Source organism: Mustela nivalis (genome assembly GCF_964662115.1).
Source record: "Mustela nivalis genome assembly, chromosome: X".
In the NCBI taxonomy this organism is placed as follows: Eukaryota; Metazoa; Chordata; class Mammalia; order Carnivora; family Mustelidae; genus Mustela; species Mustela nivalis.
In genome coordinates, this window is record NC_139040.1 from 116,136,313 (window position 1) to 116,163,131 (window position 26,819).

At 43.0% G+C, this 26,819-nt stretch overlaps 1 protein-coding gene across 1 annotated transcript in view; it reads right to left on the reverse strand.

The window, feature by feature from the left end:
• Positions 1 to 26,819, reverse strand: part of PHEX (phosphate regulating endopeptidase X-linked) — a 203,029-nt gene that overhangs the window by 140,366 nt on the left and 35,844 nt on the right. Inside the window, exons 4-9 of the mRNA XM_082718281.1 lie at positions 23,972 to 24,058; positions 22,691 to 22,917; positions 14,344 to 14,412; positions 11,535 to 11,651; positions 8,750 to 8,833; positions 7,452 to 7,597 (exon numbers count right to left, since the gene is read on the reverse strand). Coding sequence (XP_082574407.1) covers positions 7,452 to 7,597; positions 8,750 to 8,833; positions 11,535 to 11,651; positions 14,344 to 14,412; positions 22,691 to 22,917; positions 23,972 to 24,058 — 730 coding nt within the window. The remainder of the gene's footprint in view (positions 1 to 7,451; positions 7,598 to 8,749; positions 8,834 to 11,534; positions 11,652 to 14,343; positions 14,413 to 22,690; positions 22,918 to 23,971; positions 24,059 to 26,819) is intronic.

Here is a 26,819-nt window from a genome sequence, read left to right on the forward strand (position 1 = left end):
GGCTGCCTTCAGCTTGGGTCATGGTCCCAGGATCCTGGGATCGAGTCCCACACTGGGCTCCCTGCTTGGTGGGGAGCCTGCTTCTCCCTCTCACTCTGCTGCTCTCTCTACTTGTGCACCCCCTCGCTCTCTGTGTCAAATGAATAAATAAAATCTTTAAAAATAAAATAAAATAAGACAGAACAACCAATTCTCATTTACATGGTACTCTAACCCAGTGAATGTACACTCTCAGCAATTAAATACATTCCAGTGTATTCACCCAGTATTTGTACAGCTATTTTAACTTATATAGAGATATACTAATGTACTAACATATTAGGAATGCTTTTAACAAATACGGAAATAAGAGTTTCAAAAGATAAAATGAAACAAAGATATTTTTAAAAGCCCAAACACTATTAGTTAATTCTTCAAGACACATTATCCACATAGGATTGGGTTACTACAACAGTAACAGTGGATACAAATCCTATTTCATAGAATGTTCCTGATTATTTCAAAACATTTTGAACATATCCTGGTCAGATCTGGTTAGACCACCATTGTTTTTTTTTTTAATATTTTATTTATTTATTTGTCAGAGAGAGAGGAGCAAGAGTGAGCACAGGCAGACAGAGTGGCAGGTAGAGGCAGAGGGAGAAGCAGGCTCCCTGCCAAGCAAGGAGCCCGATGTGGGACTCGATTCCAGGACGCTGGGATCATGACCTGAGCTGAAGGCAGCTGCTTAACCAACTGAGCCACCCAGGCGTCCCAGACCACCATTGTTTCTTACCTTGTCATCTGGCTAACCAAGATAGCGCACTAGACTGGCAGAAGGCTCACTCCTGCCATTTTCCTGATGTTCACTTTGTTCTTACATTATGAGTAATAGCTTTGATTCCTGATTCTCTACAAGAATTTTTTAATCTGATTGTCCATTCTGTGGGGGTTAAACCACTTGAAACAATTCATTAATATATACAGGTATAAAGTAAACGGCTTGAGATTATTTTCTCAATGTACCAACCGAAGACAAACCCGTGAGGGTGATGGTGTCCTCCCTCTCATGTGCGCCATACAGATCAAATGAAGGATCCATGACCATCTATATAGGACTCAACTGAGCCTAATTCTCTTTTCAGTGGAAAAAAAAAATGAAGATACACAAAAATTCTCTAATTTTCTTCTCAGACCCAGTGGACCACGCTGAGGTATGCATACTTCCCCCTCAGAGACAACACTCTCAGCAGCGACATCTGGCCTACTACGTTTCAGCCTACTATGGTAAATATGTAGTTGTAGTTCACTCCTTTGGATCTTCTCAGTTCACATTTGTATTCTTTTTTTTTTTTTTTTTTTTAATTTTTTTTATTTAACCAACTGAGCCACCCAGGACCCTAAATTTTTTTTATTTATTTATTTGACAGAGAGAAATCACAAGTAGATGGAGAGGCAGGCAGAGAGAGAGAGAGGGAAGCAGGCTCCCTGCTGAGCAGAAAGCCCGATGTGGGACTCGATCCCAGGACGCTGAGATCATGACCTGAGCCGAAGGCAGCGGCTTAACCCACTGAGCCACCCAGGCGCCCTCACATTTGTATTCTTGAGCAAGAAGTGCTTGCTGAGCACTTCCCGTTGGCCAACCATCATTCCAGATGCCCTGAATACAATAAAGAAATAGGAGTCCGGCACCTACATTCAGAGAGTGAAGGGGCTCGCTGGGGCACACAGAACTTCAGATTTCCATTTGCTCATATAATTGGGTTTTTTACTTGAAGAAATATATTTTAGGTGCACAAAAGGAAGTATAAGTACTTTCTTTCACTCATTCAGCACATCTTGACCACCTAGATATGTGCTACTAGTTCTAGGTGCTGGGGAGATGGAAAGGTGAGAAAGATACAGTCCTTGATCTCCTTGGAGCTTTGAGCTGAACAGGAGAAACAAGGTTAAGTGCATACTTAACGACGTGGCGGACCCTAGCACCCAGACGCACATGCCGGACACTTCACCAGAAGAAGCATACCCCAGACTGAGGTATAAGATTCAGCCTCATGAGAGGAACAAGATTGGAGCCAGGCCTAAAGAATGGAAGGTTTAGGAGTGTGAGGCAGGAATATGAACTCCGGACAAGCTAATCAGCAATAGCTTATTTACTGGAGAAGATGGCGAGCAGGGTCATCACTCACACAGATACGCAGAAAGTTCTGCCCCAGAGAAGACAATGCAGGTAGCTAACAGAGCCCAGTGTCTGGAGTGCCAAAGGAGGCGAGCCTGGGACACAAGGTCAGTATGTTCTTCCACCTTAAAATATGGCTTCCCGGGTTTGAAAGGTGTGGTGGAACCACGGGTGCAGATTAGAAAACAGTCTATGGCCAGGAGACACACTTCCAGGGGTTCAGAAGCTATTTCCTCAAGGGCACAGTGATAAGCCAGGCTCCCTGGGGATGCTGGTAGGATGGGCCCGACGGCAGTGGCCGACAGTGGGTGGCGGAAGAGGCAGTGCGGGGCACGTATGCTGGGGTTGGAGGAGTGTGGGCGCCCCCACTACAGGAGAGGTGTTACTGGGCCCGTCTCACACACAAAGAAACTCGAGGCCCCGAACCATTAAGGAACTCCTCGTGACCGCATAGTCAGTGCACCTCCAACTTGCTAGGATCACATGAGGTGTTTAAGAAGTCCAGATAAATGCCCAGGCCACTCCAGAGCAACGACATCAGAATCTCTAGGGTAGGATCCAGCATAAAGAGTGTGTTTAAATTTCTCCCAGCTAAGTTCAGTGTGCAAACAAGTTGTAGACCCGGCGTAATAAGCAATGGAGTCTACACCAGACGGAAGTGGGTCTAACCCCAAGGGCTCTGTGCTTTTCCCCAGGCCACACGTGATAAATTAATGCCTCTAATTCAGCACAGATTTCCTGGCCAGTCAAAAGACCCCAAATGCTTTGTCCGAAGAAAGAAAAGTGAGTGAGGCCTTCATGGGCAAGGCATTGCTAAGAGGATAGCAAAAGAAGCCCTCTGAGAGCTGGAAGATGGAATGCAGGGAAGCTCGCACAGCAAGACAATGGCGCTGATGAGCTGCTCCGGTGGGTTATAAATACGCCGACAGAACGCTGGGGAACCAGGCTTCAGAGTGCTAATATCACCAGGCCAGAAACAGATCCAACAGTAATGACTGAATCACTGCCACTTAATGCTCAGATATATCAAAAAAAAAAAAAACAAAATAAACATCATATTCAGCAACAGTCCTTGAAAATAACACATAATATCTTTTTTTTTTTTCCAAAAAGCATTTTCAGCAGTATGGTAATTTCCCCAAATGGCAATAAATAAAGCGGAGGAAAGCAAAACATCTCAGGAGAGAACCCACCATTAAAAGAGCAACATGAATTCATTTCCCAAAGCCTCTGACTGGGAAGAGTTTTGTTGTTTTGTTGTTGTTGTTGTTGTTTTTTATAGAGGCTCTTGCTGCCCCTTGTCAATTAGTGACAGCTTGCATGTGTTTGCATTCATTAAGTGCCTTTTTTTTTTTTAAAGATTTTATTTATTTATTTGACAGAGAGAAATCACAAGTAGATGGAGAGGCAGGCAGAGAGAGAGGAAGGGAAGCAGGCTCCCTGCTGAGCAGAGAGCCCGATGCGGGACTCGATCCCAAGACCCTGAGATCATGACCTGAGCCGAAGGCAGCAGCTTAACCCACTGAGCCACCCAGGTGCCCCCATTAAGTGCCTTTTCTGATCCTCATGGCACTGTGATGGGCCGGTTATTATTATCCTCATTATCAGATGAAGAAAACAAAGGTCAGAGTTCGAGGGACTTGCAAGTCTGTGGCAAACACAGAACTAATATCTGGTCTTCGGATTCCAGAGCTGGCGTATGCTCCTCTAAGTCAAACTACCTGAGGAATGCCAAACAGTTCTTCTTAAAGGTTCTCAAAAGCCAAAGGGATCTTCTTAAAACCTAGAGACTGCTCAAACGTACACCTAAGGCAGAGGTCCTCAAAGTGTGTCCCCGGACCAGCAGCTTCAGCATTGCCGAGAACTTGCTAGAAAATCCCTAGGCTTCACCCCAGATCTCATCAACCGCAGCTGCGGGATGGGACCGAGCAGTCTATGTTAACAAGCCCTTCAGGAAGTGCTGATGCTTGTCAGGTTTGAGAACCACTGGTCTAGGAAAAGTCTATCTTCTCCTCTTTCTGCACACGCAGCTGAACCAGGAATTTCTAAATCCCAGATCAGTGCTTCTTAAACTTTAGTGTGTATATGAACCCCCCGAGGAGCTGATTAAATGACAGATGATGATTCAGTAGGTCTGGAGTGGAGCCTGATTTCTGCATTTCTAACAAGCTGCCAGGCCAGGCCTGTACTGGTCTCCATGGGTCCTACTTTGAACAACAAGGCCCCAGATGACCCTCAGCAGCACTGAGCCCTGTCAGAGGTCCACATAACAGCACATTTTCCACGCAAGCCTCTGCAAGCATATGTCCAACGAGAATCATCTCACTTTAATGTACATTGTGCTTGCTTTGTATTAAAATAAAACTGAAGACAGAAAAGATCAGAGGCTTGGATAAATCTCCAACGGTTTGCTTTCAGCCAGCCTGCTGAAAAAAAGAAAGAAAAGAAAGAGAGAGAGAGAGTACTGATGCAGACGATCTCCATGAGGCCAGGCCTTGCCCAGAGGAAGACCCCAAGCAAAATCTCTCTAACCCCATCCTTCCTCAGCCTCTCCCCTCCTCCCACTTTGCTCCTCAGACCGAGTGAGATGGTCAACTGTCTGAGGCATCTGCAAGTCAGGAGTCGGGGGAGAGCTGAGGGAAGGACAGAAAGGAAGGGACCTCTGCAGCACGTCTCAAACAGTGATGTGCTAGTAAATGTTTCACAAATGGCTTTCCAAGAAAAAAAAAAAAAAACTTGATTTGTAGCATTTGCCAATTTCCGTGGTGTGAATATTCCCATTTCCAACTGTTCACATGAGCTCACTCAACACAGAGTTAGGAAGAGACGGGCATAACGTGAAGGACCCAGCACATCACGGCATCTTCAGGCCCTTTCCACCTTGAACACCAACTCCTTGTCCCCACAGGCAGCCTCCAGCTTAGCCCTCCAAACGGCCCTGGCCCGACCGCCTACTCCCTTCAACTGCAAGGGCCAGTGCAGCCTCTGGCGCCACCTCGGGGCGGGGGGGGGGGGGGGGGGGGGTCTTGTTGCTCCCGTTTTTTTGGCACCACAGCCTGTGGGGGGGGTGGGGGGGGCAGTATCACCACCCCCACAGCCACTCCTTCCGAAAGAAAAGCCTAACACGGCCAGGTCAGCAGGGGGCGCGACACAAGAGGGGAAGCCACAGTCAGGCCGTGACCCACTGAGACCAACCCCGGATGGGTTGGAACCCTGGAACCCAGGCAACGCTAGGGGAACCGACTATCGGCAAAACTAGCAGCGAACTGTCTGCAAAGGGTCTCTTTTCAATACAGCGACTTGTGTGCCAGAGGCAGGATGTAGAGATGAGGGCGACCAATTTAGACTCTCAGTTCTACCCCCTCTTCAAAGTCTGTCCTGCAGAAGTCACTTTACCTCAGTTTCCTCATCTATAAAGTGGGAACGACAATATTTTTAAAAGATCAAAGGAAACTGTTAGGCATAATGATGTTTAACATGAATCGGTCTTCAAACCCAGTGATTCCCCCCAAAAGCACTAAATGAAAGAATCTCCAGGGGCGCTTGTTAAAATTCAGATTCCAGGGCCTCACCCCAGAACTGCTGTTCCCGCCTCTATGGAGGAGGGGCCTTGGATTCAATATTTCCACCAAGGGTCTGAGGTGATACTGCTGGCGTTACTGGTCTACAGAGCACACTTTGTTTTTTTCGTGGTTTTTTTTTTTTTAATTTAAATTCTAGTTAGTTACCACATAGTGTAATACTGGCACAGAGCACACTTTGAAGGGCTAGCAAGGCTCTCCCCCACACATCCACTAACCTACCTCTAGATTCAATTTTCACTTAGAAAATTTGTATCGAATCGCTGCTTATCTCTAAATGGTAGAATTTTAAGTAAATTTATCATTTCTTCTCTCCCTTTTCTGTATGTTTTCCTCAATGAACACATACTGCTTTTATCATAAAATATCATCTTTAAAGGAAAAGGAGCTCTTCAAAGGTGTTTAAGTGTTTCCTTAGGTAGGGATGGAAGCTAAATTTTATTCCTAGGACTTCTTCAGGCATCTTTTTTTTTTCTTTTTACATAATTCCTGGTAAGACAGCCCTAAGTCCAAATAAGAAAATACGATTTTTAATTGTGGTCTGGCAACTAGCTTAGGAAACTGCCTTTGCAAATCTACTTGACCTTGCTGTGCTTCATCTTCTGTAGTCAAATCTGAAGAGCTTCAGGAAGATGTAAAATTCTCTTTCATGGACATTTTAAGGATCTTCTTGTCTATAGCGCTAAAGTAGCAAAGCAACCAATTCTAAAACATTCTTTAAAATATGAAAACCCACGGGGCACCTGGGTGGCTCAGTCAATTGAGCGTCTGCTGTTTGGCTCAGGTCATGATCCCAGAGTCCCAGGATTGCGCCCTGCACTGGGGCTCCCTGCTCAGCGGGGAGTCTGCTTCTCCCTCTGTCTCTCCCCCTGCTCCTGCTCTATTTCTCTCTCTCATTCTCTCTCTATATATATCAAATAAATAAATAAAATCTTTAGAAAATAATAATAAATAAGTAAAATAAGAATAACCAAGGTGCCTGGGTGGCTCAGCCAGTTAAGGTTAAGCAGTTAATTGTCCACTGTGTCCCACTCTTGATTCTGGCTCAGGTCCTGATCTCAGGGTTGTGGGATTGAGCCCTGCCGTGTGGTCATGTTCTGCGCAGTTTGCTTGTCCCCCTCCCTCTGCTCCTCACCACCGCGCCCCCATGCCACACACGCGTGCTCTCTCTCTCTCAAATAAATAGATAAAACCTTTAAAATACATATGAAATAAGAAAAACCAGACAGTTCCTGAAGTTATTTCATCAGTGCAATTTTTCTACAGCTCTCAGAGTACTCTTATTCAACACAGGTCCTTCCCTATATTGCAACAAAGTGACTTGCTGCTGAAAAGAAAGCAGGAAAAAAAGCAGCCAAGGGCCAAGAATGAACTGGAAAAAAAAGAGATGCTCGTATAGAAATCTCAGAAAATAACATCATTACATAAGTAGTTCCTAAAAGTAGGAAACAATTGAGGCTTTCAGAGAGAAAAATACGGAGAAAGGCCAAAAATAAGGGGCAGAAACATTGTGTATCTGCTGCTATCATAGCAAGTAAATGACACCAGACAATGTTTGGGGCCAATTTGTCACAAAGGGCACCACCATTTTCCCTAAAACTCTTTTGAGGTAACTTTCTTTAACAACAGGACTCCAAGGATGGGAGAGGGGCGGCCTGATAATTTAAAAGGAAAAACAGAAGTCATGGTAAAATACACAAGAAAGCTCTTACTTCTTCCTCTCAGAGCCCAATATCCTAAACAAATCCTTAAAGTACTGCGGGACACGGACGACCACGTTCTCTGAGGGGCCAATGTCTTTTAGGCCGGGGTAGAGTTTCACATCGATGACCTTCTTGATGTAGCCCAGCCAGTCAAACTGAGGAGAGAGACAGAAAAACACAGAGTGAGGGGACATCTGCCGGGCAGTAAGCAAGGAGAAGGGCAAAGACAGCTGACTGAACATGCTCCACGGCCTGTCATTTCTGACCAAATAGTTAGAGATGTAACTGCTCAGCTCTAGAAAAGAAACTTCTGGTCACAGGCTACCCAGACCTACCGCCTGTATCACAGACTTCCCGTGCGTTCTGTACCATCCGCCCAAAGACAGCACATTCCCGCCCTTTCCCTTCCCCCCACGCTCCTCCCCGCCCCCCCCCCCCGACGCTCCCCCCCCCACTCCTCTCCCTCTCGCGCTGGCCCCCACACCCCGCCAGCCCACAGCACTCTTCACTCAAGGATACACACGGATGCTTCAGGCCAGGCTACGCTACTGGTCTCCCCTCTGGGGCAGCTTCACTTATGCAGGGGGGAACTAGGAAAACAATATGTGTCCCCTCCAGAGCATCACTCTCTTGGCATTTGTAGCTGGCTACCCCAAAAGTCATTTCCAACCTTTTTTTTTTTTTTTTTAACCTCCCTTGCCTGCATCCACTACTGAACTGGAAAACCAGTTACTCAGTCGCAGCCTCCCCTGTAAGCAGGGATGGCCACAGGCCCCAGTCCTACTTAAGACACAAAGGGAAGACATCTGGGAATATGCTGGAAAGGCTTTGGTATTTTTTCCTGGTAAAACAGAGAAACCTATCACTGGCCCTTCCCCTTTCTTGCTGGCTGATGGCAGACGTGATATGCGGAGCTACCGTAGCCACCTCGCAAGCCTGAGTCATCAAACGGGAGGTCAAGAAGCCGGCACACTAAGGAGAGCAGAGTGGAAAGAACAAACGTGGTTCTTTGACAACACTGTGCAACAGCAAAAGCAACACCAACAACCACCTCCTTCTAGACCTCGGTCATGTAAGAAAATGGGCTTTAAGTTTTTAAGCCACTCTTGGAAAGGTTTTCTGTTCCCCACAGGAGGAAGCACCCTAATGCACCGGCAGGGGATATTTTAGGTGGTGACTCACGAACACGATGATAACCACTAAGACTGATGGTAGGTTTCACAAGGCAAAAATTCATACACAGAGGATGTACAATCGCTTGTAAAATGACCAGTTAAGATAACATTTCCTAGATCATTTTCACCAACCTGGGGAATCATAGCACTCAGCTGGGAAATGTTCATTTTGTTGTACATGGCCTCGCTGGTTCGGTTTTCATGTGGAATCATTATCTGTTGGAAAGAGACTTCGGTTATTTTTTCAAATGAACCATTTCTTGATGCATGACCACGTTCTACATGTGCCAAAACATCTGCCGAGTATCATAAAGCTTTTCAAGATTTTGGTGCAGTGCTCCACTTGGGAGAGAGAGGGAAAAAAAGCCATCACTTCAGGCAAAATTAACATGAAGATAATAAAAAGAATCTTTCCTGTCCCGTTCAGTGTGAAACACTGCCCTCAATCCAAAAATAACTTCCTAAGTCCATTCCTCACCTCTAATGTGGATGGATAAAAGTCTATTCCTGGCGCAGGTCTGACAGCCAAACCGAGATTACGCAACTGAGACAAACACTCCACCTCCACCTGTGGGATCCAGAAAAGGACCCAAAGCGCTCATGAACCACAGGCCATCCCTCATCCCTTGGGACACATTTTTTACTAAAGAGCACTAGACTACCTGGATACCGCCACCACCTGTGATCATTCTGTTAACAGCTCATCACATTACCTCCCCTTCCCTCCTCCCTCTGCTTTCTCCGACCTTGAGACCCACCCCTGTCACCACTGCTCGAGGAATGAGTTCAGTTACCACTCAAACACATATTTGCAAGTCTGTATCTCCAACCTTCACTCTTGACACTTTCTATTCCTAATACTCGTGCTCCTGGCCACTGTGCCAACACCAAATCTAAGCTGTGTTGAATCAAAGAAAAGTAGCAATGATTATCTTCCTCAAGGGCCTTCTTAATCACTTCTATGGACAGGAAGGAGCTCCTCATAGTCCTAAACCACACTGTGCTCTTAAGGTCCTCCACCCTCTGGCTCCCTTGCATTAAACTTGCCACCTTCTACCTCACACCTCACACAGGACTCTCCTACCCGGGCACCCCCATCCACCATCACTACTCCCACAGTTTGAACTAAGATTCAAGACTTGGCCCAAATTCATTTTCTCAGTCAAGCCTTTCCAATTAAACTCTACTTGGCTCCAATCACAAGGGCCACTCGATCAGTGTGCCCTCACTTTGTGAACACTTCTCTCTAGCTGGTATTGGTTAAATGCACAGTTACATGGCTATATTTCCAAGGACGTTTTTGTGCTTGGCTAGGCTGTCCTGTCTCTCTAGCTTCAGAAGTTTCCCTAGTACTACGTGTTCCACTAATTTTGAATGGCCTAGGGGTATAAAACATGGAAGTAAGAGTTACCGGCTGGCCAAAAATCCGTGCACCACAGATTCTTGAAGACAGAAGTCCCACAGGGCTGAGTGACGGACATCTGCCCCCTCTTTTCTATGCTTCAGTGCCCTCGGCTTCTCCCCCCTCACCCTCCACAGGAGAGAGTTCATGAATCTTTCAAAAAGCTTCCTGGCTCTATCTGAATCATTGCCTCAGAGAATATCCATACTCCTCCCTCCCCCACTAGGGCTCACAGCCCCAGATTGAAGCCCTTTGGCCTCAGAGCTGTTTTCAGCTCCCTGCCAACTACGTTCCCCCCCACCACCACCGCATGGATTTGTCACTTCATTTAGCCTCTCAACAATTCCCAGTCTTGCCTCAGCCCAGCTGTTTTTAGTTCCCTTTTTGGTCCAAATCCCTGGCTCAGGGCAAGGCCTCCCCCCGCTACACCAGAGCTTCAGTCCAAATTAGAGCTCTGGGTCTCCTATTTGCCTGGGAAGGGAATCCAGATGGCCTCTAGACATGGCTCAGAGGCCCGGTCTTTGACTCCAGAACATCTGCAGCAGTGTTCACACAGCCTTCAAAGGTGACATGCATGAACGAACTTTCTGCTCCGCAAGTAAGAGTTTACAGCGATGTATGCATGTACATCACTGCAGCTGAGAGCAACTACTTCCTCCTGACCCTTATCAATCATCCCTACTTCATACCTCAACACCCTCCCACCACCTCATCAAGCACAAAACCAAGCAACACCTGGACTCACATCCAACTAAGGGTTTCATTTGTTCCCTCTGGTCCTAAGAATAGACAGGGATTTTGCACTTTGGTTCTTCTACCAAAGAAGTTACATTCTGAACAAAGTTAAACCTGTGAGAATTTCTCATTATTTGCCCTCAAGTTTGTTCTTGGGTCTCTACCCTGAGCCTGAACTTAAGGCAACTTACAAAGAACTGAGCATGTGCCATAATGACATTTAAGTGGGGCAAGAAAAGAATAAAAAACAGGGTTAGGTACAAGGAAGCACCAGAATGGTCGCTAAACAATGCTTACGAGCATGTCCTCTACGCTTTCTCCATCCAACTGTATATCCAGAATTAGGAAGGGTGAACAGACTTCCCAAAGCCCCGATTTTAGGTCAGACTGAGCCTGAGTGGAACTGGTATAAAAGGTAAATGAAAAATAACCTTCACTCAGGCCAAATCAATATGAATTTCTTAACTAACTATTCTTCTCTAGGAACCACACAGAAGTCTTTCAGGAAAAGGTAGTCAGAGGATCTCCCAGATGCTGTTCTTTGGCCATGGCTGGGGGGTATATGGCCCTTGGACTTAAAGCAGGGAGGCAGAAGGAAAGAAGAGCTCTTCTTTCTGTCATGGTTCTTCTTCCTGTTCCTTTCCAGAGGGGATGCTATGAGCTCTACCTTGGACCCAAAGGACAATGCCACAGAATGTCATTTTTATATATATTTTCACTTATGGTATACTTCTTTTAAAATAAGGAGAAGGAAAAAAAAGAGTTTACATTAAGACTTACCTCGGCTATCTTAATTTCCAGTCTAAGCACTGACTTCATGTCATGCTCTGCTCGGGAGCTATTAGCTCCCAAAAGCACAGCCGTGTCCACCATGAACTTGTAAAGGGCATCCCGATACTGTAAGAGATAAAGAAGCAAGTGACCATGACAGCCTATTAGAAAGTACGTTTCAGGGACAGAGAAGAGCAAAAACAGCAGGTGGAAGTAAATGTTCTTCAATATCACTCTATACTCAGGCATGAGGCAAAACGAACCATCCACCAACCACTTTGGGACAAAGAAGAGTGGCAGCTACGGGGGGGCTGCTTCCATGAGAGACAAAGACACCAGCCACCAAGGATCAAGGGAACTAGTTTTCTGGCAACCAGTGATATTATAGATACATGAAACATCTCCAAATAAACCCAGAATGGAAAGTTAAAGGTCAGACTCCTCTTTCCAGGCAATGAGGTTTTAATAAAATAATGGGAAAGAAGAGGTGCTAAAAGCAGGAGGAATAATCCATGAAGACTAGTGGAAACTGATTGATTCTCTTCCAGCTCAATGTATCCAACTTCACACTAAGCAATAAAGGACCAGTGATTGCAGCCCTATGTGTCTTCAGTTTTGTATGGATTTTAGAAAGTTCTCCTCACTACTCAGGGAAAAAAGAAAGAAGAGAGGAATGATAAAGAGAAACCCAGCAAATAGCAAATACAGTGTTTCCCCGCTGCATGTTCGTAAACCTATTTTCAGGCTATTCATATGGCACTGGAGAGGCAACTTTCTCTGTGGAAACTGTAGAATCTTGTTGAGGGTAACCTCTCCTTTCAGACATATTTGTGAGAACTCAATACACCACATCATAAACTATTGCACAGTTGTGCTATGGGACTACGATTTCCTTACATCTTGATTCTATATGCTATTCTTGCTATGCTTATGACCTTGAGACTTATACAGTCCTTGGCATATAGCAGGGTCTTAATAAATATTTGCTAATCAGTAAGCAAGCTTTGCAAATAATCTTTTTTTTATAAGATTTTATTTTTTTGAAAGAGATCACAAGTAGATGGAGAGGCAGAGAGAGAGAGAGAGAGAAGCAGGCTCCCTGCTGAGCAGAGAGCCCCATGCGGGACTCGATCCCAGGACCCTGAGATCATGACCTGAGCTGAAGGCAGAGGCTTTAACCCACTGAGCCACCCAGGCGCCCTGCAAATAATCTTAATCAGAAACAATGCTTTCTAATTTTCAACTCAAGTTAAGAAATTATTTATTCTATTAACACATGTAGAGGATGTCTTGCTAGGCATTCTGTGCTTATGGGGGGCACAGATGAAAAAATTACATAATGCATGTGTCTGGTTCTCAGTGTGTAATCCAGTGATGGCAATAAACATGAAATTACTAACTGCAGCGTTAGAGACACCAAAATCAGTTCCTTAACAAAGCTGCTAAGCGTTTGGGAACTCAGAGTAGAGAAGAATTGCAGACTGGAGAAATGAGCACAGAGCACTGGAAGGAGCAGTGAGGAGCCCTCCTGTGCGGTGCACAAGCTGCCTTTATTGGGAGAAAAACCAAAGTAAATGAGGCTGCAAACATGCTCTGGGATCACGTCATGAAGAGGCCTTGGATTCCCTCTAAGGAATTCGGAGCCTAGCATGTGAGCACAAAGCATGCTGGGAGCTACGCTCTAAGAAGAGAATTTGTCCATTGGGGCTAAGGAGGCAGTGAAACAAAGGGGAGGAGGTAACGGTTAAAAGCTACTTGTAGTCAAGACGAGAGTTAACATCGAGTACCTAGAGCAGTAAAGACAGAGGGGGAACCAGAGGGAACAGAGATTTTGGAAGTAGAATCCACAGGACTTGACTGATGGGTTACACGGTTTCAAGCCTGGTTGCTGATAGAGTGGTGACTCCAAAAAAAAGGTAGGTGCCCGCAGACTGGCAAAAGTTCCTTCTATCCACTGTTGAACAATACAAACATGCCAATCTTCTTTGATGAGTGTCCTCACCGAGGAAGTTGCCTAAGACCTTACCTAGCTTCCTGCCCTCTAGAACCTTCTAGATACAAGGTTTAGTGTCAGCAAAGGGGCAGGGACTTTCCTTGGGATCCAACACTTCCCAGTCTAAGTTCTTATATTCTTAGGCTGGCCCAGAAACCAGTGAACTCCCTAGTCAAGGATCCCCTGGGTCTGGGACTCCTTTGGAAATTCAACCATGTTTCCAAAATGAATTTAAAGTGTCAGGAATGAAGCAGCTCTACTCCAATCTCCAAAAAACTAGTAGGTTTCCCAGCTACCCAGGCGCCCCCCCATCTGGCTCTCATTAACCTTGGATTAACCCATGGCATCTGTTAAGAAAACAGATTCCGGGGTCCCACTTCAAGTCTCCTACATGGGCCTCTCCTGGGCTGCAGCCCAAGAATCGACATTTAACAGGATGTTCCCAGTGATTCTTAAGCCATACGATTTGAGAGCCACTCACTGACTATGTGAACCCAGGAAAATCCCACAGTTTACTTCTGCAATGTACAGTGAGCTCTCTACAGTTCTAAGGAAAGGTTGCAGGCTCATTTCTTGGTTGCTTCACTCGGGTGTGCTATCTCCCCAGCTCCATCATGAGGGCAGGGAGCCTTGATGCCCAGACTTCCCGAAGACAGGGAGTGCCATTTGTTTGAGTGAATAAAAAGCCTCTGCTTCCTGCATTGGCAACATGGTCATTAAACAGTCACGCTGTTCATTTCCAATAAAGAGTCAGGGATTTTAGAACAATTTATGAACCCAACAACAGTCTGACAGGGCACAGTGTCGAATATGAGGAAAACTTACAGACTTGGCTTCTGTGGTATTATCCAAGTAGTCTTCCCTCACGGCTAGGGAGAGAGTTGCTTGGTCCAGCTGTTGAAACAAAGCAGAAAGCATTCTGCTTATAATAGAAATTCTTACCAACCACTTTAACAATAATCATGGAATCTGCATCCCAGGGAGAGTCTGAGTCTCTGTCACCAGTACAGAAACAGTTCCCTGCACTCAGAGCGACAGGCAAAACATAGTTCAGCAAAGACAGAAATCAGAAAGTATCAGAGACTGGCCCCTACTTCATGGATTCTAACCCTTTTGAGGCTCTACCAATACTGAAGAGCATCAAAGTTATCTGAACTGAAATAGGTCTTAGAGATGCTTTGGTTTTCTCCCTGCTTGTGGAGAAACAAAAGCCAAAGAAATAGGTGACTTTTCCAAGGTAACATGGCCGGGCAGAGCTCAGAGGAGAATCACTGTCTCCTGTCACCAGATCCAGTATTCTCCACACTGCAGTATTTTACAAAAATGCCAATCCAGAAGGAGTTGATTATCCAGATTTTCTACCTCCATACCCCTAAAATATTGTTCTGCATTGATTGATTTTTTTTTTAATTTTAAAGGAATCAAATAATTCTGCTTTGAGAAATCTCTGCAAAATTTAGAACTCTCTCTGGAAAGTTTAGGATGGGTGATAAAAATACAAATAATAATCAGACAATAAAATAATTGGAGTTATTATGAAAAAGTAAAACATAATTTCTCAAATTAAACAATTTCACACCTTAAAGGCAATCAAAGGGGAAAAGACAGTCTTTTTGAAGAATGTGTTAAAACAACTGGACATCCATTTGCAGAAAAAAAGAAAAAATGGACCTTGACCCATACCTCACATCTTACACAAAAAATAACTCGAAATGGATCATAGACCTAAACGTAAAACTTAAAACTATGAAACATCTAGAAGAAAATACAGGGGGAGCTCTTGTGACCTAGGGTTAGACAAAGATTTTTTTTTAAGATTTTATTTATTTACTTGAGAGAGAGAGAGAACACAGAGGGAGAAGAAGATGACTTCCCACTTAGCAGGGAGCCCAATACAGGACTTGCTCTCAGGACCCTGAAATCACGACCTAAGAAGCCAAGGCCAGACACTTAACCAACTGAGCCACCCAGGTGCCCCTAGACAGAGTTATTAGACATAGTACCAAAATCACAGTCCATAGAAGAAAAAAGAAATTGGACTGCATCATCATTAAAAAAATTTTGCATTGTGAATGACACTGTCAAAATAAAAAGAGCTATAGACAGAGACAAAATATTTGAAAACTACATATATGAAAAAGGATTTATATATAAAGAGCCCTCAACATGCAACAGTAAGAAAACAACCCTTTTTAAAAGCAAGCAAAAGATCTGAAGAGACAATTCGCCCAAGATATGAAGATGGAAAGTAAGTTCACAGCACTAATAATTGGGAAAATGTAAGTCACAAACAAGACAATACCACTACCTGTCATTACAATGGCAAAAACAAACAAACAAGCAAAACCTGACAATGTAAAAGCTGTCTAGGAGGTAGAAAAACTGCATCAGTCGCACACTGCTGGTGGGAACGCAAAAGGGCAAAGCCACTTCAGAAACCAGTTTGAGGGGCACCTGGGTGGCTCAGTCATTAAGCATCTGCCTTCGGCTCAGGTCATGATCCTGGGGTCCTGAGATCAGGCTCTGCATCGTGCTCCCTGCTCAGTGGAAGCCTGCTTCTCCCTCTCCCACTCCCCCCTGCTTGTGTTCCCTCTCTTGATGTGTCTCTCTCTGTCAACAAAATAAATAAAATCTTTTAAAAAGAGAGATAGAGAGAGAAAACAATTTGACAGTTTCTTTTTTTTTTTTTTTTTGTCATAGAGAGAGAAGCGAGAGCAAGCACAGGCAGACAGAGAGGCAGGGAGAGGCAGAGGGAGAAGCAGGCTCCCTGCCAAGCAAGGAGCCGGATGTGGGACTCGATCCCAGGACGCTGGGATCATGACCTGAGCCGAAGGCAGCCACTTAACCAACTGAGCCACCCAGGCGTCCCAATTTGACAGTTTCTTAAAAAGTTAAACATACACTTACATATGACCTAGCAATCCCACTCCCAGGGAGTTATCTAAGAGAAATAAAAACTTCATGCTCCCACAAAAACCCACATGTAACTCTACTCATCATCACCAAAGACTGGAAACAATCCAAAAGCTCTTCAACTGGTGAAAGGAGAAACTGTGACACACTCCGGAGCAGTCTTCAGCCACAAGAAGGAATGAACTACTGATACATGGAACAACACAGGCAAGTTTTACTCACATTCTGAGAAAGGCAAAACTACAGGGACAGAGAACAGTGTTTAAGGATGGGGAAAGTGGTTAACTACAAAGGGGCAACATGAGGGAATTTTGTGGGGGGGTGATGGAACTGCTGTGTGACTCTATGCACTTGTCTAAACTTCTAGAGGCACCTGGGTGGCTCAGTCAGTGAAGTGTCTGCCTTCAGCTCGGGTTATGATCCTGGCATCCTGGGACACAGTCCCCTCTTTGGGCTCCCTCCTAAGTGGGAAGGCTGCTTCTCCTTCTCCCTCGGCCCCTCCCCAAACTGTGCTCTCACACACACGCATGCACACTTTCTCAAATGAATAAAAATTCTTTAAAAAAAAAACCCTTATAGACACATGCATCACAAAAAGTTAATTTCATTGTACGTAAATTTAAAAATAAGTATTATTTTTTAAGTTCCAGAATCTTCTCTAAATCTATGGCTGTTCTTTCTTGAGTTTCAGCAACTGCCTAGAGACTGAATAAAACAAATCCCAACAGCATATTTTCTAAATTTAAATCTGATTCACACAGAAAAAAGTTAAGTCAAATTAAGAACATACAAAATCTAAGTAACACCTCAAAAATTAGTAGCAACTGAATAGAAACTGGATCCTACATGCCTGTATCATTAATTTATGTAACTCTACATTATTTTTATCTATGTATTCTAGTTCTTTATTTTACTGTATCTCAACTATTTTCTTTTTTTCTTTAATACGTAAGATTGGTATAGGATCACAGTTTTCCATGAGGAACTCCTTCATATGCAACAAATACTACAAAGACCAAGTTAAGAACACGAAGGGCATGGGGAGATGGAAAGTAGAAGGAAGTTGGGAGAAATCGGAGGAGGGAGATGAAGCATGAGAAACTGTGGACTCTGAGGAACAAACTGAGGGTTTTGGGGGGGTGAGGGTTGGGTGAGCCTGGTGGTGGCTATTAAGGAGCACTGGGTGTGGTGCATAAACAGTGAATTCTGGAACACTGAAAAGAAATTCCAAATAAATAAATAAATAGGGTTAAAAAAAGAGTTAGTGATGTTATGAAAATTCAAAGAAAAACACTGCTCTTCTTTCAAAGAGAAAAAAAAGAAATTTTCATAACATCTATCTTGCCTGCATGTATTACTAAAATCTTTAAATTGTGTGTTCAGCCATCTTCTCTAATTGGCCCCACACAACCACATCATAAGCCAGCCTGGCTTCATCCTACTAAAACTCCCAATCTACCACCATTTCTTCCAAAAATTAAGTAAGCCAGAATCGTGAAACACAATATTATGATTAAGATGCTTTGGATTTCAATTAGATCTGGACAACTTGGAGCAGTCTTTGGAGATTCAGTCTCATAGGAAAGGAAACTAAATAGACAACATCAAGAAAGCCAAAGCTTCCCTCTGAAGAAATGAAGTTAAATTCACTTGTTGTAAAAGTTTGGATGACTCAAGAGAAGTTACTGGACCTTTTTTCAACCTCTACATTATTATGGTTTCCAGGAAACATTTTAAATACACCCAACAGAATAAGGTCTGACAACTAAATCTCTTTAGAAACATACAAACTCTTGAGGCAAAAGACTTTCTCAAGAGACCAACATTAGGACACTGCGTTATTGCAGGTTTTTTAATCCTTGTGTTTACAAATGATCTGAACATCCCAAGTAGAAAATAAAGTATGTGTTTAGGAAATCCGACATATTGAACTCAAAGATGATTTTTTTTTCTCTAACTACAACAAACCTCAGGTTAGGAAACAAAGCACTAACGCAAAAAGAAACATCTGCCAAATTAAGATTTAGGGGGAAAAAAGGCAAAGCAAACTTGGAAACTTTATTTCCAAGAGGGTCTCTCCTTGTCATTCTTACAGATTTTGCTAAAAAGTCAGAGAAAAAGCAGGCCACTAATGATGACTTAAAGTCAGTTTCAGTAACACATACTTAGACAACCTGGTCTTCCAAATGTTTTTTCAGGATCTCACATATTCAAGTCCGTTGTTGTCCCTAAAGTCCTCATTCTTATTATCTCCTTACATAAAATAAACCCAAACCCACATGGCAAGGTATGTTTGGGGGCTTTCACTTCTGTTGTTTCCTATATTTGTTTAATTTCCTTTCTCCCATTTCAGCCTGTGACAAGTCCTGTGCCATCTCCCCACAGGGCAGCTTGACAGAAGACCCTGGGTGGGTCTGGGCAACCCCTGCTCACCAAACTGCCTGGCCTTGGCATGGTGATGCTTCTGCCCACTGGAGAGGTGCCTTTTTTCTTTACCCAAAAGTACCACCTGCTCACCCAAAGGAATCACCACAGTGCTGTGCCTTCCCAAAGAGAGTCCTTTCTCTTAAGAGGGAGGAACAAAGAGCCAGGGGAATACAACAACACAGAATTCTTGCCCTTTTTTCCCATGATTCTTTAGTCTTTCAAAATTAAATTTTTAATTTTTTTTTAATTTTCGTTTTTTCTTTTTCTATATTTTGAAATTTTTCCTCTTTCCTATTTCAACCTATCTTAACTATTTTATCTTATCAATACCGTTTTTAAAAAATCCTTTTTAATTTCCATTTTTATAGTCATATCCTATCCCTTCATTGTATTTAACCATATTTTTATAGACATGTAAATTTTTCTTTCTTTAAAATTTTGGGATACAATTTCCTCTAACATACTAAAATATAACATAAATATAGCATATGGCTTTGTTGTAGTCTCCAGCCAGATCATACTTTCTCCTTTTTTTTTCTTTTTTCAACCAAGTGCTTATCTTATCAATTCCTTTGCTAAAATCTTTTCTAATTTTCATCCTTATAGTCATATTCTATCCCTTCATCATGTTTATCCTTACTTATAAACATTTATGTTTTTCATTCTTTAAAATTTGGGGAGGCAGTTTCTTTTTTTTAAGATTTTATTTATTTATTTGACAGACAGAGATCACAAGTAGGCAGAGAGGCAGGCAGAGAGAGAGAGGATGAAGCAGGCTCCCTGATGAGCAAAGAGCCCAATGCGGGGCTCGATCCCAGGACCCTGGGATCACGACCCGAGCTGAAGGCAGAGGCTTTAACCCACCGAGCCACCCAGGCACCCCAGGAGGCAGTTTCTTCTAACAGACCAAAATACACCCCAAATCAAGTGTGTGGCTCTGTTCTATTCACCAGCCTAATCATATATTTTTTCCCCTTTCTTCTCCCCCTGGTTTCAGGTTTCTTCCAATTTGGTTAGTGTATATTTTTCTGGGGTCGTTGTTACCCTTTTAGCATTTTGTTATGTCATTCATCTGTTCTTCTCTGGACAAAATAACAAGACAGAAAAAAAAACCTAAAAAAAGAAAGAGAAAAAAAAGCAGTATAGACTGCTGGGGACCTAATCAATATGGACATTAGTAAGATGTCAGAACTAGAGTTCAGAATGATGACTGTAAAGATGCAAGCCAGGCTTGAAAAAAGTATAGAAGTTACTAGAGAATCCCTTTCTGGAAAAATAAAAACTCCTTTCTGGAGAAATAAAAGAACTAAAATATAACCAAGTTGAAATTTTTAAAAAAAAGCTATTAATGAGATGCAATAAAAAATGGAGACTCTTGCTGCTAGGCTAAAAGAGGCAGAAGAGAGAATTAGTGATATAGAAGACCAAATGATGGAGAATAAAGAAGCTGAGAGAAAGAGAGACAAACAACTACTGGACCATGAGGAGAAAATTCAAGAGATAAGTGATACCATAAGATAAAACAATATTAAATAGTTGGGATCCCAGAAGAAGAAAGAGAAAGGGGACAGAAGGTATATTGGAGCAAATTATAGTAGAGAATTTCCCTAATTTGGTGAAGGGAACAAGCATCAAAATCCAGGAGGTACAGAGAATCCCCCTCAAAATCAATAAAAATAGGTCAATACTCCATCATCTAAGAGTAAAACTTAAAGGCTCAGAGTCAAAAAGAAAATCCTAAAAGCAGCTCAGGACAAGAAGACTATAAACTACAAAAGTAGAAATACTGATTGGCAGCAGACCTATCCACAGAGACCTGGCAGGCCAGAAAGGACTGGAATCATATATTTAGAGCACTAAACGAGGAAAAAATATGCAGCCAAGAGTTCTATATCCAGCTAGGCTGTCACTGAAAATAGAAGGAGAAATAAAAATCTTCCAGGACAAACAAAAACTAAAACAATTTGCAAGCACCAAACCAGCCCTACAGGAAATATTGAAAGGGGTCCTCTAAGCAAAGAGGGAGCCTAAAAGTAACAGACCAAAAAGGAGCAGAGACCAATGAACAGGCACCTTAGAGGCAATACAATGGCACTAAATTCATCTCTTTCAATAGTTAGTCTGAATGTAAATGGGCTACATGCCCCAATCAAAAGACACAGGGTATTAAAATGGATTAACAAAAAAACAAAAAACAAAATAAGACCAGAGCACCTAGGTGGCTCAGTGGGTTAAAGCCTCCACCTTTTGCTCAGGTCTTGACCCCAGGGTCCTGGGATCGAGCCCTGCATCAGGCTCTCTGCTCAGCAGGGAGCCTGCTTCCTCCTCTCTTTCTGCCTGCCTCTCTGCCTACTTGTGATCTCTGTCTGTCAAATAAATAAATAAAATCTCTAAAAACAAACAAACAAACAAAAAGACCCATTGACATCCTTCTGCAAGAAACTCATTTTAGACCTGAAGATACCTCCAGATTTAAAGTGAGGGGGTGGAAAACAATTTACCATGCTAATGGACATCAAAAGAAAGCTGGGGTGGCAATCCTTAAAATAGACAAATTAGATTTTAAGCCAAAGACTATAATAAGAGGTGAGGAAGGACACTATATCACACTTAAAGGGTCTGTCCAACAAAAAGATCTAACAATTTTAAATATCTATGCCCCTAACATGGGAGCCTCATTATATTAATATATAATAATATATACTAGTATCTATAAACCAATTAATAACAAAATCAAAGAAACACATCGACAATCATACAATAATAGTATGGGACTTCAACACCCTACTCACAGCAAAGGACAGATAATCTAAGCAGAAGATCAACAAGAAAATAAAGGCTTTCAATGATACATTGGACCAGATGGACATCACAGATACATTCAGAACATTCTATCTCAAAGCAACAGAATACACATTCCTCTCTAGTGCAAATGGAACATTCTCCAGAATAGATCACATCCTGGCTCACAAAGTAGATCTCAACTAAAAAATTTTAAAAAGTTGACTTACAGCAGAAGAGAGTAATATACTCTTAATAGCTGTTCTACTTCTACGACTTGATCATCAATATATCACTAATATTTGATGGTTTGACAAAGGACAGAACTGGGAGGAAAAAATTAGTGATTCAATAAAGTTTTCATTATTAGTCAAAGAAATTATGGAAGTGGGGTGCCTGGGTGGCTCAGCTGGTTGAGCATCTGCCTTTGGATCAGGTCATGATCCTGGAGTCCCAGGATCAAGACCCACATCAGGCTCCCTGCTCAGCAAGGTGTCTGATTCTCCCTCTGCCTCTGGCCCTCCCTTCACTCCTGCTCTCTCTCACTCATTCTCTCGAATAATTAAGTTTTTAAAAATCTTAAGAGGAAAAAGTAACTATGGAAGCAAAAAAAAAGAGTAGGATCAAGACACAAAACAATTTTAAGAAATGTATTTGAATCCTTGCCAAGCTGAGTCATTGATGAATCTTTCAGTATTATTTCTCTGTCAGGGGAATGAGGAGGTGTGGGGAAGAGCAGAGCTCAGAAAGTCTTTGCAACTTGCTCCCCACTGGAATTTAGGGACCCCACACATGCTCAGAGTAGATATTTGAGGACCAGGTCAGAGATGACTTAAATTTACCCACCAGCTTCCTGAAAGGCTGACAAAATTGGTGTGTTCATGATTTATACTATGCAAATCTGGGAGGAAGGAATATTCTAGATCCCGAAGTTTAACAGAATTTTTATCCTCTTATTTCACTAAGGTAGGATGAGTCTCTCTCCCCGGAAAGACAACCCAAAAGGCTGACCTTGGACTGAATAAACAGAATGAACAAATCCTCACTATACCTTCAAAATGTGCTCGTTGGACACCTTGTCATCAGGGGACACATACAACCGGATGAACACAGAATTGCTGTATTGACCACGAAACGTTGCAAGGGTATGCAAGAGACTGAACTTTCTCTCCGACCAAATACCTTCGGGACCAATGTTAGATTCGAGCACAGGCCAGCGGAAAGGGGAATGTCGCAGGATGTGTAGCAATGGTTTGGCATCTGCTTTTTCGATCGCTTCTGAAAGGGAGCAAATACAAAGAAAGAGTTAGAATTGCAGATCGGATCACCAAACTAGAATGCAAGTACATCTTCTTAAAGAACATTCCCTATAAGACCCCAACTTCACATTTCACCTGTTAGAGAGAGATGCAGTGGACTGAGCAGGACCACAGAGACAGAACTAGCTATGGCTCACACTTTAATGTGACTGCCTGAACCAGGTATTCTTGTCAGGAGAGCGGACTACAGAAGCTGCTGGATATTCCCGACAAGAAAAGATGGGCTTGTTACAGCCCAATGAGTGATATTAGGCTGAGCATACCCTGCAAGATGTAGGACCAATCCTAAGTAAAAGAAACCATTCAGTAAAACCAACCACTCGTGAATTAATGCTTCCAGACTCCTTGACCATCTATTATCACACTCTTCCAGCTCACCAAATAATACCCCAAATTCTAAACAAGGTAACACACTTCCCACAGGCACTGGCTTCTCTTCCTACAGTGGTCTTGAGGAAACACACCAGATCAAATGGCAAGTGTTAACCTTAACTCCAATCAGACCCAAGACACCAAGACAGACCCAAGACACCCACCTAAGATATCTGTTAGGCTGATGGAGAAGCAGAAGGAGCCTGGCCCACCTGGGAATCAGGATTGTCCTAGGCCTGGGTAAGCTTCTGTAGGATACAGCAACACTCCCAAATGCCCCCTCTCCCAGGCTCCTTCTCACACCGGACAGGGCCTCTGGATTCTCATTTCCACACCACATATGGTGGGGTTTGCCCTCCTGACCCTACGCAAGTTTCTCATGGAGGAACTGCTACGTAAGGAATCCAAGCCAAAGAAATAAAATTATTTTCTTATTTTCTCTATCAAGCCAGCAACAGAACATTAAGACAGGGAGAGTCAAGATTCAGTCCTTGAGAATTGTTCCCTTTCTCAAACAACACTTTTAAACATTAATCGGAATCTTAGTAGTTCTCGTTTTCCTTAAAGAACATCTTTAAACATTAATAGACTCTCTGAAGGATAGGGTGTTAAATATTTCAGTTATTTTCTTTATTACTCACTCTCATTCATGCAAGATGAATAAAGGATTTTGGCTTTCTGTATGGCTTCGGTGTCCCGCCTTCTACTGATAGATTTCTCCAAAAGGGCTGGGAAGGTTAAGAAAGGATTCATTAGTATCCACCCATACAAGGTGCAACTTAGAGGTCATTCCATAACCACAGTCCCGGCCTCCGGATAATTAAATGTAAAGACAGACAACCCTGGAAAAGATACATCTATAAAAGATATACAGACAGCACGACCAAGTCCAAGTTGCTTGAGGTTCAAATTAAAAAAAAAAAAAATTAACCTTCTCTTTTCCCAGGTTCTCTTAATTCAGAGAAACCTGAAGTTCAATTTCCAATTCAGACTGGACCTGCTGCAGGGGTTAATGTTTTTGCCACCTACATAAAAAGAAACAGAATTCATTTATTCAAGAACCAAAAATAACTGAATTCTGTTCTTTGTTTCTGCACGGAGTAATATTCTCAAAGGACGCAATTTCATCAGGGTCGGGTTTCTTAAGATTTCCTCACCGCCCAGCCTCTCCAGGAGGTCACCTGGAGGAAATTGCCCATTAGAAGTTTTATTCGATGTTGCATAAACATGCTGTGGACATGGGAGAAGTTGTTTAGACAGGAAATGGAGAGGCGAGATTGGAAAGCCTACCCAAATTGCCTGAAAACTTGTCCATTTCCCCATGCGGAGTCCTGGCCATTGAAATGAGGTCATGTGTATAAAATGGCTGTCAGCGTAGACATGAGCCCACCCAGAAAGTGATGTGCACTTTGTAACATCACTGATGCTCTTGCTTGAAGGTGGAAACTGGCAGCTGTCATGATTAAGGGGAGAAGGAGGGAAAGGCAAGACTCAATAAAAACTGCTCCCCCTCCCCGCCAAAACACACCTTGGATGTACTGGCGAGTGCTCATTTACCTACATGGAGCCAAGAGGAAGCATCCCCGAGCAGTACCACAGCACTGCAGACAGGGAGCTGTGGCAGCCTCCTGCTGTCAAGGCTTGTGGATTTTATTTCTGAAACAACCCAGCTGCCTCCCAATGACGGCACAACAGATGCCCCCATTGTATTCTGAAGAGCTTCAAGATACATACAACGGAGAGTGCTGATCCAATTAATAATTACATATTCCCTGAAGAGGAATCTCCACTTCTAAACTAGAAGTTCTACCTTTCAAAACAAAACAAAAAAAAAAAGGCAATCCAGAGCTCCTGACCAGTTTTTTATCCACACTTGTATATCAAACAAGTCCAATGAACTCCACAGATTCAAATAAAATAAATTGAGTTGGATGTGGGTGTTTTCAATTGTTTTGACTTGTTTGGTGTTTCTTATGTATTATCACAGCAATAAAAGCAGGATAACTAGCCCCAAGGATCGAGAAGGAAGATTGTTTTCTTTTTTTAATAAACACAAAGCTCTAAAACCATACTCACATACATTTCTATTCAAATCAGATCAGGTGCCTTTCCACTGTATTACTTCCACAGTCGCTGGACTGTTGGGGAGACACATTTGGAAGTAAATAATCCAAATTCCATTTAGGGATGTGATGTTCTTCTGATGCTATAAACACTCCACAGATTGTAAACAACAATGCCCTGAGGACCCAAACAAGCCTTGGGAGCGAAAGAACTCAAAGTAGTACGTATGTACCTGAGTGTGCACCCAAGGCATTCTGTGTATGACAAGAAGGTAAAAAGAGGACATGCAATACTAAGTAGGGCATTCCCAAAACCCTAACAGCGCACAAATATCAATAATTTGTTAAGGCACATCCCAGGGATACCATGGGTTCAGTTTCAGATTACTGCAAAAAAGTGCATATTGCAATAAAGCGCGTCAAATTAATTTTCTGGCTTCCCAGTGCATACAGAAGTCATGTTTACACTGTAACAGCAGATGATTAAATGTGCAATAGCACCGTGTCTAAGAAACAATGTAATACCTTAATTTTAAAAAATACTTCATTGCTACAAAATGCTAACCATCATCTGAGTGTTCAACTCGTTACATTCTTTTTCGCTGGTGGAGGGTTTTGCCTAGATGTGGATGGCTGATGACCGATCACACTGGAGCTTGCTGAAGGTTGCGGTTGCTGTGGTAATTTCTTAAAATAAAACAACAGTGAAGTTTGCCACATAGATTGGCACTTCCTCTCACAAACTATTTCTCTGTAGTATGAGATGCTGCTTGATGGCATTTTATCCACAGAACAACTTCTTTCAAAACTAGAGTCAAGACGCTCCCTGGTGGTCTAGTGGTTAGGATTTGGCGCTCTCTCAAAACTAGAAGTCAATCCTCTAAAACCCTGTCACCACATTATTAACTAAGTTTATGTAATTTTCTAAATCCTTGGTTGTCATTTCAGACCTTCACAGTGTCTTTGCCAGGAGTAGATTCCATCTCAAGAAGCCACTTTCTCAGGGCGCATGGGTGGCACAGTCAGTTAAGCATCTGACTCTTGTTTTCAGCTCAGGACATGATCTCAGTGTCGTGAGATCGAGCCCCACATTGAGCTCTGCACTCAGCAGGGAGTCTGCTTGAGACTTTTCCTCCCTCTCCCTCGTCCTCTCCCACTCGTGCTCTCTCTCTATCAAATCAATTAATTAATTTTTTAAAAAGACAAAACCACTTCCTCTGTTCGTCTATAAGAAAAAACTCCCCATCCATTCAAGTTTGATCATGGCATGATGTCAATTCAGTCACACCTTCAGTTTCTACTTCTGGTTCTAGTTCTCTTGATATTTCCACCACATTTGAAATTACTTCCTCTCCTCGAGTCTTGAATCCCTCGAAGGCACCCATGAGGGACGGAATCAGCTTCTTCCAGACTCCTGTGAGTGTTG